This window comes from Urocampus carinirostris, chromosome 12 (assembly GCF_059441175.1).
Source record: "Urocampus carinirostris isolate Australia breed hairy pipefish chromosome 12, RoL_Ucar_1.0, whole genome shotgun sequence".
Classification (NCBI taxonomy): domain Eukaryota; kingdom Metazoa; phylum Chordata; class Actinopteri; order Syngnathiformes; family Syngnathidae; genus Urocampus; species Urocampus carinirostris.
In genome coordinates, this window is record NC_142360.1 from 30176636 (window position 1) to 30192107 (window position 15472).

General features: G+C 39.2%; 2 protein-coding genes across 2 annotated transcripts; one reads left to right on the forward strand and one right to left on the reverse strand.

Annotated features, from left to right (window-relative positions):
- Nucleotides 1-131: 131 nt before the first annotated feature.
- On the reverse strand, nucleotides 132-2034 carry LOC148355486 (tumor protein 63-like). The gene is made up of 4 exons (XM_088350227.1): nucleotides 2023-2034; nucleotides 957-1143; nucleotides 777-892; nucleotides 132-137 (listed from the first exon to the last, which is right to left on the reverse strand). The coding sequence occupies exons 1-4, from the start codon at nucleotides 2032-2034 to the stop codon at nucleotides 132-134; spliced, it is 321 nt and encodes a 106-aa protein (XP_088206353.1).
- Nucleotides 2033-14876, forward strand: LOC148355487 (zinc finger and BTB domain-containing protein 11-like). Its single transcript, XM_088350228.1, has 7 exons — nucleotides 2033-2047; nucleotides 2972-3358; nucleotides 5677-6082; nucleotides 7800-7917; nucleotides 8000-8158; nucleotides 11329-11504; nucleotides 14120-14876. The coding sequence occupies exons 1-7, from the start codon at nucleotides 2033-2035 to the stop codon at nucleotides 14692-14694; spliced, it is 1836 nt and encodes a 611-aa protein (XP_088206354.1). The 3' UTR covers nucleotides 14695-14876.
- Nucleotides 14877-15472: the final 596 nt, after the last annotated feature.

The following is a 15472-nucleotide window of genomic DNA, read 5'->3' on the forward strand; positions in this document are numbered from 1 at the left end:
AGTGGAATGTCAGAAAAAATAAAGATACATTTACTTTCTTTTACACGGAGTATATTTTCTGTGCATGTATGAACAGACTAAACACTGCAAAAAATATCATAAAATTCACTCAAAATATATGTTAAGCGATGTCAATTCTGATAAAATCAAACATTTAATATAGTAAAATTGTTTTTTAGGTTTTTAAAACTGTAGCTCATTTGATAAAAAAAAATAATATTAGTGATAAAGTTGTGCCCATAGCAAAATAAATATTAGTTTCACTGTATTTTTTTCTAGTTTCAAGCTATTTTACCTTGTTTTTCCAATTAAAGTAAGACCATTTTTGCTGTTTAAGTATAACTCATCTGGCACATGGTAGATTGATTTGGCAATTTTAAATATTTCTTATCTAATCGTGGTAGAAAATAATTCTTGGTTGGCAAAATAAGGTCCTATCAGCTAGATTAGACAATTTTTTTATGGTTTTGTTCAATATACAAGAAGACATTTCTTAAAACAAGAAAAAAAAACCTAAAAATTAGCATCACACATCTTCTGCAAATGGGAATTATTTTGTAATGCATGCAAGAGTTTGCTTCGTTCTTTAGAAATACATTAAAATTCCCTATTTTCAGTGGTAACATACAGTAAGCACCTCTTATAAGCAGTAGTAAAAGTCATTCATTTGTTTTATTTAGGTTTAAATAACTAATACAAAGACAACAGGAATAAAAACTTTTTTTTTCCTTATAAATAATAATGATAATAAAAAAAGTCACAATTATGTTTCTAACCTGAGGCGGCTCGTAGGGCACCAGAACGCTCTGTCTCCCAGTGATGGAATCCTCCACATACTGGGCATGGCTATTACCCTCAACCCGTATGAGGTGACTCGGAGGCGCGATCTGACCTGGTGTGGAAAGAGGTAATGCTCAATAATCGATCATGAATTCAGAACCAATCAATCAACCAACCGTCGTTGAATTCCCGGCTGAGTTCGTGGTTGGGGCAGCGCTTCACCACCTCTGTGACGTGTTCCGCCTTCTTGTAGACAGGCATGGCGCGGATGACGGCGCCCTGTGGGGGTGTGGTAAGGACTTTGATCTGGATGGGACACGTTTTGGCGATCTGGCAGTACAACTTTTTCAGTTCTGTGGAGTACTGAGAACAAGGAAGAGAGCAAAACCGCAAAAACAATTAGCTGTGTGAAGTGGACACGTAACAAAGTCTTTGTTTGAGGGTACTGTAGATTTCAGTCTATTCCCTTTTGATTGTGTTTAAACTTGAAAACAGTAAAAGCAAGTATCGTATCCTTATTTTACTACAGTTTTCTTTATAAGGTTACCAATTGAACAACGTGGGAAATATTACGCTTTGAGAGGTACATCAGAAGCTCGTTTCATAGCTCCAAGCTATGTCCCTTTAAAAAGAAAATCACAGATCTGGAATGGAGGAAATGTTGCAGAATATTGTTTCTTAAATGCTGATGAAAAATAGACTGTTGGTTAGACTGTAGTGGCGAGGAAAGGCTTTTTATTGGGAGAAAGGTCATACATAAAAGCACTGGTTGTCAGTTCCAGCATGGTCGGCGTGGCGACCGGCTGGCCCCGCCCCCTGGGCACCGGCTGTAGCAGATCGTCTAATTTGCGTGTGTGCTTCTCAAAGGCGGGTTTTGGGGATTGCCGGTTGCGGGTTCATTGCGTTTTCTGTTCTGCATTAATCTGTTCTGTTTGACTTGAGGACACCTGTGTTTGCCCGTTCTGAGTAAAAGCCTGTTTTGTGAGTATTCTAAGTCTGAGTTCCTGTTTGCCTGTGGGCCTGTTTTTGTTTTGTTTTGTCCCTGAGTGTTGGACAACTTTTATTTTGCTAAATAAAAGTAACTGGTCGTTACGCGATTGAGTTCATCCTTCCTGCCTCCTGCCTCCGATCTGTTCCGGTCTCGTGACAATGGTTCTATTACGGTTTTGTGAGGAAATTCCAGTCTCATCTCTCTCATCAACAACAATAACAATAATTTTGGATAATGAAGCCATCAAGAACCTTTCCAGTCATGGAAGTTCCTCAGGTCAGTTACCTTATATGACACATTTGCTTTGAGCTGTCTTGCACGGTTTATACAGTTGAAAGTTCCTTCACAATACTGTATTCCCCTTTGAATGAATTGAAACAAACAACCAAAGTTGTTCTCTTGCGTCCCTGTCCATTCACCCAAAATACCCTTCTGATTGATCCTCGTCATGAGTCCAGTTTACGCTCATGTTTGAGAGTCTACATAAACCAGGGGGAGTGAGCTCATGGCTCCTCCTGACCCTTGTCCGTCCCACTGATGCAGAAAAGTTCTTCATTATAAGGGTTACAAAGACTGCACCCAGGCCTTTTTAATCCTATTGTTAATTACACTCCTTAAAGTTGATGGCGATAATGCCCTGGTTCTGTTTCACTTTTCTGGGTCCCAAGAAAGTTGGTGATTAAGGGAAAAGAAAGTGGGAAACAATGACAACAACAATCGAGTCGAGACGATTGCAAAAAGCAAAAATGGTGTACGAGTGTCTGCCATTGAAGCGATGCAAGAATGGATAGAAAATGGTGAATTTTTTTTTTAATCATTTTAGTTTCTACGAGTATATTTATCTTTATTACCTACATAATTAAACAATTATCAATGTTTAGGTACACGCCTTATTCATTTTTCAAATTTCTTTTAATATGTGGCTATTTTAAAGCAGTTTTAAGGGGTCACTTATATGCGATGTTGGCTTGTTTGTGAGTATGTCTGGTACTTGAACTCGTTTTGGTTTTGCTGGTCATTTTGGTTTTGAAAAAAAGGTGTATGTATTCCATTATCTCCATGTAAAAATACACATTGGAAAAGTGGAATTTGTTTCTTGACTTGGGTTGCAGCTCGTCATTAGGTTGGAATTATGGGTCCAGAAGTCAAACCAGTTAAAGCAGTGATCTATGAGACCCCTGTTTGGTGATGCTCTTTTAGTTCGCAACAGTTAGGTTGTTTATAGCCATTTGTACTGTGCCTAACATTTCTTCAACAAACATTATTCAGATAGGTCCAAGGCCCGGGAAGAGAGGGCGTCCTCCTAAACGGCTCGAGGGGACCCCAGGGGTAGGAGACCCCGGTATGGTAGAGAATCAAGAACCTGAAGGTTCTGAGGCCCCTTCAAACGAGGATGCTGGCTCAACAGTGGCCACCACCGTCTCCACATCAGCGAAAGAGGTATCTGGTGTGGACAACCAGGAGCCAGCCGAAGGCGCCTCACAGGGGGAGCACACTTGTACAGAATGTGGCGCGTCTTTTTCACGCCGCTACGCTCTCATCATGCACTCCATGAAGCACGACAAGAGTCGCGGATACAAGTGCAATGTAAGCTGATACCTTTTTTTCTGGTTTAAATCTGATACGTTAAAAATTAAAACACCATTCAGTGTTTCTTGAAATCTTCTTTTGAAACCTGAATACAAGACTAGAAAAAATCAAAGTTGATTTTAGAATTTTAACAGCTGTTAAAACATTTGCTTAAATCCTAATCAAACTACAAATAAAATCCCTACCTCGGATTTAAACATCATCGCTAGCAGTGCTTAAAAAAACACGAGGTGGAAGTGGAGGGGTGGGGCTCTTGGTTCATGTCTAATTCAATCACAATTTAAATGAGAAAATGCCTTTTTGTCACAGGCTTTACATTTTGTTTTCTTGTTCAAGAGTAATGAGCAGGATTGGAAAAAACATCAGAAAACTAAAATATATATTGTGATTGAAACAATGTCATTATTTCTAAATGGACTGACAGTTAATTGCTATAATGATGAAAGATACAGTACGTTACAAAAGTGAGTACACCACTCACATTTCTGCAGAGATTTCATAATGTTTAATTGAACAACACTGAAGAAAAATTGCTTTGACACAATGAAAATAAGTCTGAGTAAAGCTTATATTGCAGTGTAAATTTATTCCCCTCCCCCCAAAAAAAACCCTCAAAATATAGCCATTAGTAGCTAAACCCCTTGTAACAAAAAAGTTACTACACCCTAAAGTAAAAGTTCCTGAAGTTCAATATTTTGTGTGGCCACCATGATTTTACAGAACCACTTTAACTTCTTGGCCATGGATTTCATTAGTCTCACACAAATTGCCACTGGAATGCTCTTCCACTCCTTCATGACAACAGGACCGATCTTGGGTATTTTCAAGATCTTTTGCTTTCCCACCTTGCACTTGAGGATGCACCAAAGATTTTCTTTTGGATTTAGATCTGGAGACATGCCCCGCCAGTCCATCCCCTTTACCCATATCTCCTTTAGAAAAACCTTCGGTCATCTTAAAAGTGTATTTGGGGTCATTGTCAGGTTGGAACATTGCCCTGCCACCCAGTTACTGGAGGGAGGGGATCGTTCTCTGCTCCAGTATTTCACAGTACATGATTGAGTTCTCGTTTCCATTCATGAAATACAACTCTCTAATTCCAGTTGCACTCATGCATTGCAGCCCCACACCATGACATTCCCAACACCATGCTTGACTTTGGACACAACACAAACACGTTTGTACTCCTCATCTGGTTGCCGCCACAAATGCTTCACACTATCTGAGCCAAATAAATTAAAATTTGTCTCCTCAGACCAGAGGATATCTTTCTAGTAAGCCATGGCCTTTGTTGGCAGACTTCTTTTCATTGTGTCAAAACGATGTTTGTTCTGTGTTGTTTTACCAAACATTATAAATGAAATCTCTGCTGAAATGTGAGGGGGTTTATTCACTTTTGTGACATACTGTAGGTTGTTTAAATTAAAAGTGTTGAAAGTTATTTTGGGGGCAGGTTCTCTTTTAAGCCTTTGGTTTAAACATGGCATCTCTTTCTCTTTTCATGTGATCTGTTAATTTTGTGATTTGATGTTTCTTGCAACATAGAATAGAATAGAATATACCTTTATTGTCATTGTTACAAAATGGGTTAACATATTGTGACAGCGAAATTGGGAATGACACTTTAGTTTCACACATTCACAGTGAGGTAAAAAAGCCAAAAAGATAAAGGAACAGAGAAGATAAGGTTGTTCTCGATTGTTCTCAGCTCAGGGATGCTGCTGGAAATGTGAATTTCCCTTCGGGGATGAACAAAGTATCTATCTATCTATCTATCTATCTATCTATCTATCTATCTATCTATCTATAAAACAAGGATAAGCTTATAGTTATAATTTACACAATATTTACACAAGAAATGTCGGCATGTAGGATGTTACATACAGTTTGGTATCGTAAGGGTTTGTGCAATATGCATTTGGTGCAAAAATAATCATCATAGTGCAAAAAATAGTCAACATATGCATTTGGTGCAAAAAATAGTCATCATAGTGCAAAAAAATAGTCAACATTGTGCAAGGTGAGCAGTAAACATGTGCAAGAAACAGAGACATGAGTACCATTTTTAACATGATTGAAAAGGAAATGATAAACAAAAATACACATACAAACCAACATTTCAAACTATAACATTTTTAAACATTTATTCCAAACAATGTTGAAAGATGTTTCAAACCCCTCTTTGGCTCTCGAACACAAAATCAAAAGTATAAAATCCTTTTCATAGTTGGAAACATTATCCCTAACATCATAACCTTAATCTGATTCCTGAAATGCTCTGAGAGATGATCGTAATCTTGTCATGTGTTTTTTAGCTGTGCAACAAAGACTTCCAGTACGCTGCCTCTCTGCGTGCCCACCTGGTTCGCCACAAGCAGCAGAACAGCCAGAGGGTTATCGCGCCCAAATCACCGTCCTCTTCACAACCCGTGGAAGACGAGCGTCACACCAGGGCAGTGTGGCCGCAGCCCAAGCGCGGGTATGTGTGTGAAGCCTGCGGCAAGACATTTCCCAAGCTGTACTCGCTGCGAATACATATGCTGCAACACACGGGCATGCGGCCTCACGCGTGCAAGGTGTGCGGCAAGACCTTCACCCACAAGCACGCTCTCAAGATGCACCGAGTCCTCCACGACGTCACCAAGCAATTCCAGTGCCAGTACTGCCACAAGTCCTTTGTCAGCAAGCGTAGCATGGAGGAGCACACCAGCCTGCACACGGGTCAGAACCACACACAGAAATCCATCTGGCAGCCCAAACCTCATATTGAAGCTGTGAAGCAAAACTCATACAGGGTCCCCGCGGGGCCTTTAAAAGTCTTGAAAGGCATTGAATTCATGATTCTAAAAATAAAGCCTTAATTGTCTTTAAAGGGTTTTAAACCCAAATTTAGAAATTCTTAAAAATGTGAACACATTTATCTGATTTTTTTGTTTGAACTAAAAAGATTTAGTAACATTTATCAATTGTCCTTTTTAATAATTCACCCATTTACTTTGGTGGCAACATGGCACGACCACGATGTCGGAACGAATTGCCCAATCGTACACATGTCTTAGGTCTACCCACAATACACATAACAACTTGGGACAGACGTTTTCTTTGGACCATGTCAAAGTGTACATTCAATGATTTTCGCAATAGCTAAAAGCTGTCCCATGTAATGTGTATTATGTGAAAGAAATAACCTTGTTTTATTTGTTTCAATTGTTTTTTTTTTTTTTTTTTTTTTGTCGACTTAGTCTTCAATCCGATTTAAAAACGCAATAAATAGTCTCAAAAAGTCTTGACTTTATCTTGCCTCAAGCTGATGGAACCATATAGTACCTAATCTTAAAACAGGCTAAACGCTTTCAGGGTTCTCAAAAGATCCATTCTGAAACAACATTCAGCGTGAAATTTCATTTGAAACCCCTACCAAAAATAACAGCTCTAACCCTTGCTTAAAATATATTGTGAAGGCACAGAGGAAACTTAAGCCCAAAATAAATTTTAAGTTCAAATTTTCAATTTTTTGCATGTTTTCCCTAATTTCAAACTTTCTTTAAATGTTCAATTTTGAAATTCTCTTGAAACTCCATCCCAGATAAATGAGCATTAAAAACCCTTTGATTGGCTTGAAATTCAATTTTTAACCTTTTACATAAGAAAGAAGGCTGAACACATGCTTGAACTCATTGAGTCTCTGTTTTCATATATCTAAATCGAAATGATAATTATTTTTGCCCGATGCATAAACTTTTAATCCGTACCACTAACACTTTGCAAGCCCACTTTTTTCGCTTAAACTTTCTTAATTAAAAAAAGATCTGTCATTGCCTCTTGTTAAATATTCATACTAGTTTGGTTCCAAAAAGTACATTATGCATCTCTAATTGAAACCCCAATATATTCTAAAACACTAACCGTGATTGGAAATTCTATTTGTATTCTGAAACCTAAACCTGGGATAAATCCCATGTTGAATTCCCAGCGATTAAACACAAACTTTTTCATGAAAGTTCATTTGAAATTTGCACTCGAACAAGAAGCCTTTTTCTCCCTCTGCGTGCTGGTTTTACATAAACCATTGAGGTTTTCATCTTATTATTATTATTATTTTAATCAGAGTATTGAACTAAATATCCAGGAGTGGCTGCTTAGGCTGAATGATTTCACAAGATTGCTAACACTATACCAGAAGAGCGGGCTATGACAAAAGCTTAAACCTTAGAAGTAGCAGAAGGAATCCCTGCTTCACACCAGTCTAGACCAGATCTGTCGAGTACTGACAAACTTAAAAGCATTTTCTGAACTAAAAACCCCGCTTTAAAATCACCACTTGATACAATGTAGAGACTGAATAACAACTGAATGAATGGCAATACCAAGAAATCAATTATTTGTATCAATAATTTATTCCTCAAAACTTCCATTTGAAACCCTATCTTGATGGCAGGCGAATCAAAATACTTGTGCAACACGTGCGGCGCCACCTTCTACAGAGCCTCAGCCTTGAGCAAGCACCTGAAGAAGCACCGGCCCAAACCAGACGTGCGCGCCTTCGCTTGTACCCAGTGAGTAGTACCGTCTTCGTTGCTACCGTAGTTTTTCAAGCCACGACCCCCCTTCACTGACGGCACCCGTGCTTCCCCGCAGCTGTGAAAAGCGCTTCTTCGAGGCCAAAGACCTGCAGCAGCACATGAACAAACATATGGGCCTCAAACCCTTCCAATGCCAAATGTGTGGCAAGTGCTACAGCTGGAAGAAAGACTGGTACTCGCACGTGAAGTCGCACAGCGTAGCTGAACCCTTCAAGTGAGTCGAATGATCGAAAACCCTGCCTTGTTCTCGATTCAAACTGGTATTTGAACCATTGTCTTTGCTTGAAACTCTATTCCAAAGCCTGACTTTAAGCATTATCTAAACCTGAGTAAATTTTGTTGGTGAACGTGCGCTGACTTGAAATTACAATGCATTGTACAATCCGTTCCACATATCATGACTCCTTTAAAACTATTTGACGTTCTCATTGGAATTGGTAACCCCTACATAAAATACTTTTCGTGACCCCTATTTGGAATCGATGACAACAGTGGGCTTAGCCAATTTGAAGTAAATATATATCCATATAGCCATAATCCAGGTTCATAATGTTATTTTGTATATTTTACAATCATTTTATTGTACATTTAATATTGCTTACCCCTGAGCATTAAATAGCAACATAACCCAAATCCAAGCTTTGTTCAACCACAGCCTTTAAAACCTGATTTTGAAACCTTTGCCTGATTTCAAAAGCTTGTCACCTCTGGGTAAAAACTTCTATCCTTGATCACAGATGAAATCTGAAAACTTTACTTAACACTTTTTTTTTTACCGTTTTTACAAGCGCCATTTGAATTACCTTAACTTCGCGACCTTTGGGTTAAAGTGAAAAATCAAACGGTTCCTGGAAGAAGAGAACGCGGGCTTCGCGGCGATGCGTATTAAAAAAACAATTAGTAGTAGTTCTCCTAAACACCCAGAGGGTGGCAGTAACTTCCCACAATCGTATCTCACATAATCCACTTGTTGCAAGGGACCGATCACAGGCAAGAAATGACACAGACGGGGCATATTAAGTAATGCATTTTGTAAGGCATTTTCTGTTATCTGTAATCAATGAAAAAATTGAATCATTTGAGCCCAATTTCGTTGTCACAATATGTTAACCCATGACAATAAAGGTGTATTCTATTACTTTATCAGTTTTGATTGTCAAAGGGGCAATAAATTGGGTAGTGACAGGTCATGTTTCTGTCTCCAGAAATTGCTTCACTGTCTACCTCGCATGCCCATAAAATGCCTGGTCATGATGAAAATATTTGACAATATAGGACAACTGAGAGACCAACACTCAATTATTTATGTATATATTTATAACCGATCATATTTCTAGTTTATGATCTCTTACAATGTGGTCATGTTCAATTTCAACCTCTACTTCATTAAGATTATATAGAAAATTGCTTTACATTATCGATTCATTTGGTTTAGAATGTAGTTCGGTGGTTACTGATTCGGTCAGCGACTCACCATCAGAAATACAGACGCTGCCCTACTTACGAACGAGATAGGTTCCGGACGATTGTTCGTAAGTTGAATTTGTTCATAAGTTGCTTCAGTGCTATGTTTTATAAGGAATGTATGTTTTTAAGAGTTATATAAGTATATAATAAGTATATTTAAGGCTTGTATACGTAACCTGTATTGTTTTGTACTGAAAATTAAATGTTTAATAAAATTATATGCTCTATAAAGATAAATAAAGTTAAGCTAAACTTACTTTTGGAAGATGAGCCTCAAGAGTTAGGCGACTTCCTCCTCACTGGTAGAAAGTGGATGAAAAAAAAAGCGATCCAACCATTTTCTCAACCGCATCAAGCTTTCTTATTCCACTTTCATTTTAAAAGAAATGACTTGCCTCTTCTTTACCCTTCCACCAACCATATTGAATGGATGCACGAGATAATAAACAATAAAAATGTCAAAGTTCTTTGCGCGCTGGAGATACAGTATAGAATGTTTACACACGAACTAGGAAGAGGAACTTGATTCCACTGCTATCAGAAAGAAGCACGAAAGTACTGTCCTGTATTTGGAAAAAGGTGCACAGAATTCAAAATCTAACTTACAGCAATGTCCAAATATTTTTCGACATGCCGAAAAAAATGTTTGTATCTATCGTTTTGCGTAAGTCGAATGGTCGTATGTAGGGGAGTGTCTGTAGTTCAAAATACCCTCTTTTGTCTCTGTAGTATCAAGAAGGAAGCAATCCTCACACCTAATTAGATTTTAGCTTTAAATTATCAATTTTTCAGTTCATTAATATTATTAATGATTAACCAGTCCAAAAGAAAAAGGTATAGACACACAAATAAATAATGCAATTTGGTTTGATTCTTAACAAAGTCCTATTTATTTACATGGCATGGAAAATCAAATCCAGCATGGCAGTGCAGTGGTTGGCGCGTGTGTGGCACAGTTCTGAGGTCATGAGATCGAACCTTCCTGTGTGGAGTTTGCATGTTCTCCCCATGCTTGCGTGGGTTTCCTCCGCGCTCTACGGTTTCCTCCCACATCCCAAAAACATGCATGTCAATAATTGGCCAGTCCGAATAGTCCTTAGGTGTGAACGAGCGAGTGAGTTGTCTGTCTCCCGTGTGCCCTGCAACTGGCTGGCAACCAGTTCAGTGTGTCCTCTGCCCACTGTCCAAAGATAGCTGGGATGGGCTCCGGCACCCCCGCGACCGGTGCAGATGATGGAAAATCAAATCCCAACAAAGGACATTGTTGTTACAAGAAAATCATGCGATTCCAATTAACGAAAGAAAAAGAACCATGTGGGGAAAGGGAGTTGGAGTTAGAGGTGGCTACGTTATAATTTCTTAGAGAAGCACAGGACTCTATATTGTTGTGCCAGTTGGAGAAAATGTTTACCTAATCCTGACAAATCGGTCTGTTTTTTGTTTATTATTTTCAATTTTTATTAGAGTCTCTTAACACAAATTTATGGTAGATATTGAAAGTTGGGATAGTTCTGGAGAAAAACGGCCTAAAATAATTACACATTACATGATTTCCGACTCTTTCATGGCCAAAATAAATAAAATAATTCCAAGCGGCCAGTATGATACTTGGTCAATATATTTGAAAGACTCCCACAGACTTTAAACTATTTTTGGGACCCCATTTTTATTGTGCTTTTCTTTTTCACTACGTGCGGCAAACAAAAGATAAGAAAGGTAAACATTATTTAGCTGTGTGTTGCCTGCGGAAAGGGGGGTCTGTGTTACTTCACGGAACCTAAATTTCAAATTCCATTCGTTGATGATAAGTCAATCAAAACTTTTAACTACAGAACCCTGGACCTTCCCTTTAACTTTAACAAACCTTGTCTTGAAAGCCGTCTTTGAAGCTGATTGGCCAATCCCTCTCCCGTTCAGGTGCAACGTGTGCGGTAAAGAGTTCTTCGAGAAGGCGCTGTTCCGGCGCCACGTGAAAAAGGCCACGCATGGCAAGAAAGGTCGTGTCAAGCAGAACCTGGAGCGAGAGTGCGAGCACTGCGGCAGGAAGTTTACTCAGCTGCGGGAGTACAGGAGGCACATCAACAACCACGAAGGTAAAAGCCATAAATCATTTTTTTTTAAACATTTCAGTCTAACTGAAACCTTATCCCAAGTTTGAAGCCTCACCCACAGCTTGACACACAAATTTGATGCTGTTACTCTCATATCGGCCTTATTGGCTCACAAATGACTTTTAATACCACTGTGGTGAGTTTTCTCGATTCTGTGGCGCAATGGCATACATTTAGTTCGAAAACACATAAAGCAGTTAATAGATATTTATAAGGAATAACGGCTGACAAACATTGTGGTCAAAAACATAATCTAAAGCAGGGTTCGGGAAACTTTTTGACCCTAAGAGCCATGTTGGCAAAATATCTAGATTTTTTTTTCCCTGAGAGATACCATACATTTTAAGACAAAATTCAGCTAAACCATCAAACCCGCTCTCCAGACAAAAGCTAATTTTTCAGTGAATTTTTTTCCACTCTGACGTTGGATCAGTTGATAAAATTTATGAAATATTAGTAATGCTATAACCTGTGTCTCATATCAACAAATATACCACTTTAAACTTTTCTCCCTCCCACAGTTATTTAAGATCGTTGAGGCTCAATTTTGCCCTCTTTTTCGTGTAAATAATGGTTTCAAAACAATGTGAAATCAGGGTTCTCTTGTACAAATGTCACAAAAAAAACTGTAAACGAAACGTTTATGGATGTATTTCCATTCAGCGCACTGGGTGTGTGTGAGAGAAGGGAGCGTGCTATGTATGCAGAGATTTGCCCACCACTACCGTTCACCCAATCAAATTGCCCTGTGTTTGGCTGGCCTTTTTGGATGTTTACAGTTTGTTCTGAGTTTGTATCTTATTTTTCATAATGGTTTCAAAACAAGTTGCAAGCAGAGTTCTCTTATTACGTCACAAAATACTGCAAAAGAGGTTATAGGCGTATTAGACTTTGGTGCAGAGGGCGCTGGGCAGAGATGTGCGCTGTGTGCATAACTCCGCCCACCCCTGCCGCTCATCCAATCAAATTGCTTTGCTGGCGTTTCTGGCTATTTACAGTTGTTTTGTGTTTTTTCATCATAAAGTGTCTTAAAAATTAACCTAAATTATTTAATGAGCAGCCATATAAAGGATACATTAGCAATGTACATCCAAAGCGGGGGCAAGCCATAGTTTTCCGACTTCTATCTGAAGGGCGCTACATGCACAATGTAACCGTGACTGTTTTGTTCCAGTTTAGACGTCCGTTTTTATCTTAATCAAGACACATACACTCAAATATTCATGGTAATGCGTCTACTAAAAATCTACCCAGGAAAAATGAATAAGATATGGAGAAATTTGGAGAAACAAATAAAGAATGGGAAAACATCACTGTTTGCTTTAACTTAGGGAAACTTTTAGGTAACATTTAAACAATTGGGCGGTTATTCCATTTAAATCAGTATCTATTCATAATCTGATCAACTAACCAATCATGATGTCTCATGTTGTTTCTTGTTTGGGCAGTAGAACCAGTCTGTGGAGACGGGTCGGGGATACGCATTTGAAAAGCCAAAACAAAAACCAAAAAACAGGATACAAGTTTAAAACAGGAAAAATCATTTGTGTGTGTGCGGAAGATTACAATAATGAAATCCCATGGACTTGCTGGTACCAGAATCGCGTTTGTCGGCGGGGCCAGACTGCAGGGGACAAAAATGTTAGGTCTTGTTTTCTTTTTCCCTGCAAAATGACTTCTGGCAGCGTTTTTACACTAAACTCCGGCCCAAGGAAATTACTTAAGCAGTACGCAGACTGGAATCATTAAACAAAATCCCCCAAAAAGCTAGCACCTGCCCCGAGAAGCTGTTGTTCTTCTCGGCATCTGCGCAGAACTGAGAGAAAGTTGGAACTGGGACCTCTTCTTTTGTGCACATAGTGGTAGGGAAACATTATTTTTGCATTATCTTGTAAACCGACAAAACTTTGAAACTATCTGGGCTCTTATTAGAATACTCACCCAGCCACCAAAAAAAAAAGATTCAGTGTTGTTTAACAGTTGATTAAACTTACCAGCTCAATGTTGACGTCAAATATTTTGACATTATGCATCATTTTGAAGGATAAAAAGACCAGGCCTAAAACATTTCCTCATTAAATTCGGTCATTCTATTCATGTCCTCTGGAATCCAGAGGGTGAGGAGTGAAAAATAGGGAAGATATGTCGAAAGTTGCGATGTTCTCGACACTTGGAATTGATGTTTATTCTTGTAGTACTAAAATATTGGAGGCATTTTAAAACTCAGAACTCTATTTTTACACCTTACCCAACAAAGAACCCCTATTTTTAAATTTAATTACCACTCAATTTTCTCAATTTGTCTTCAAACTCTAATCTCAAAACAAATTTCAATCCCTAACCCGGTCTTGAAACTGTATATATTGGATATATGTATGAATGTATTTTTGTGTGTAAGATTATATATCATATATATATATATATATATATATATATATATATATATATATATATATATATATATACATATAAAATGTGTGTATTACATATGTATGTGTATTATGTATGTATATAAAAATTATTATTATTATTAGATAAAGGTTTTTCAAATCTCAAGGAACTAATCCATTGAACTTGAAACCCACTCTGTGTCCCAGGCGTGAAGCCGTTTCAGTGCGTGACATGCGGCGTGGCGTGGGCGGATGCCCGCTCCTTGAAGCGGCACGTGCGCACACACACGGGCGAACGTCCATACGTGTGCAACATCTGCAACGAGGCCCACATCGACGCCCGCACACTTCGCAAGCACATGGCCAAGTACCACGTGGACAACCTGCCCAGGAAGATCATGCTGGAGAAGGAAACGCTGCAGTTCCACAACCAGGGCACGCAGGTGGAGCACGTGGTCAACATCCTGGCGTCCGACCTACCGCCTGAACTGCGGCTGGCCCAGACGTCCGAGCAGGCCGTGTGCGACGAGGAGATCGAGACTGTGCTGATCACCGAGGAGACCATGGAGACGGTCCTGGCCACCGAGGCGGTGCAGGCCGTGCAGGTTGAACAGGCGACAGCGGCCGAGGCCGACGAAGGCTCGCAGGCTACGCTCACCGACAGGGACGTCATGCAGGTGGTCAACTACGTGCTGGCGCAGCAGGCCATTACGGGCATCAAACTGGACGAGGTGCCCGATCCGATACAGACCCTGGAGGTAGAGATTACTGAGGTGCAGTAGATACATTTTTACACCTCTAGGAAAGTGTTCTCATTATGTTAGAGCCATTATTTTTTAACTGTAAATAGCTTTGGACTTCAAGGAGGTCTGGTTGTATTTTAGGATATTTAATGCCTAACTCCCCTGCTTTTGTTTGGATCCTGAAGTTATTAACACCCCAAAAATAAAACAATGCATTATCACCCATGTTTTCTGGATTCTTTGTTCCATACACTAGCCCAAAGTATGGAAACCTATGGCTTGCGAGCCACATATGGCCCTTTTATGAGTACATATGGCTTGGAAAGGGGGTTGACTTCATGTGCGTTCCCTTCTTAAGGTTTCTTCATTTTCCTAATGCTGAGGTTTTTGAATTTTTTCTTGCGGTCATGTAGGTTATAGATCTGGGGATGGTGTCATAATAGTCTAGTTTGCAGTAGTCTGTGGTCTGTGCAGGAGTTGGTCAATGACCTAAAAAGAGCTGGGACCACCGTTTCCAAAGTTACTGTAGGTAATACAGTGGGACCTTGCTACTTCGCGGTTCCACGTTCGCGGGTTCAGAGCTTCGCGGGTCTAAAAAATAGTAATAATAAAATAAAATAAAAATTAAAAAAAAATATATATATTTTTAAGCATTTTTGAAGGGGCGTCGCTACTTCGCGGATTTTCACTTTTCGCTGACCGCGATAACCGAGGGATTACTATACACTAAGAGGTCATGATTTGAAAGGTCCCCTGCTTAAAACCAGCACATGTCAAGTCCCGTCTTAAAGTTTGCATACGACCATGATCCAAAGAA

Coding starts and splice junctions, on each gene's coding strand:
- LOC148355487 (XM_088350228.1), top strand. Junction 3,359..5,676: donor GTCGCGGATACAAGTGCAAT/GTAAGCTGATAC, acceptor TGTGTTTTTTAG/CTGTGCAACAAAGACTTCCA. Junction 6,083..7,799: donor GCACACCAGCCTGCACACGG/GTCAGAACCACA, acceptor TCTTGATGGCAG/GCGAATCAAAATACTTGTGC.
- LOC148355486 (XM_088350227.1), bottom strand. Junction 893..956: donor CAGCCGGGAATTCAACGACG/GTTGGTTGATTG, acceptor TTTCCACACCAG/GTCAGATCGCGCCTCCGAGT.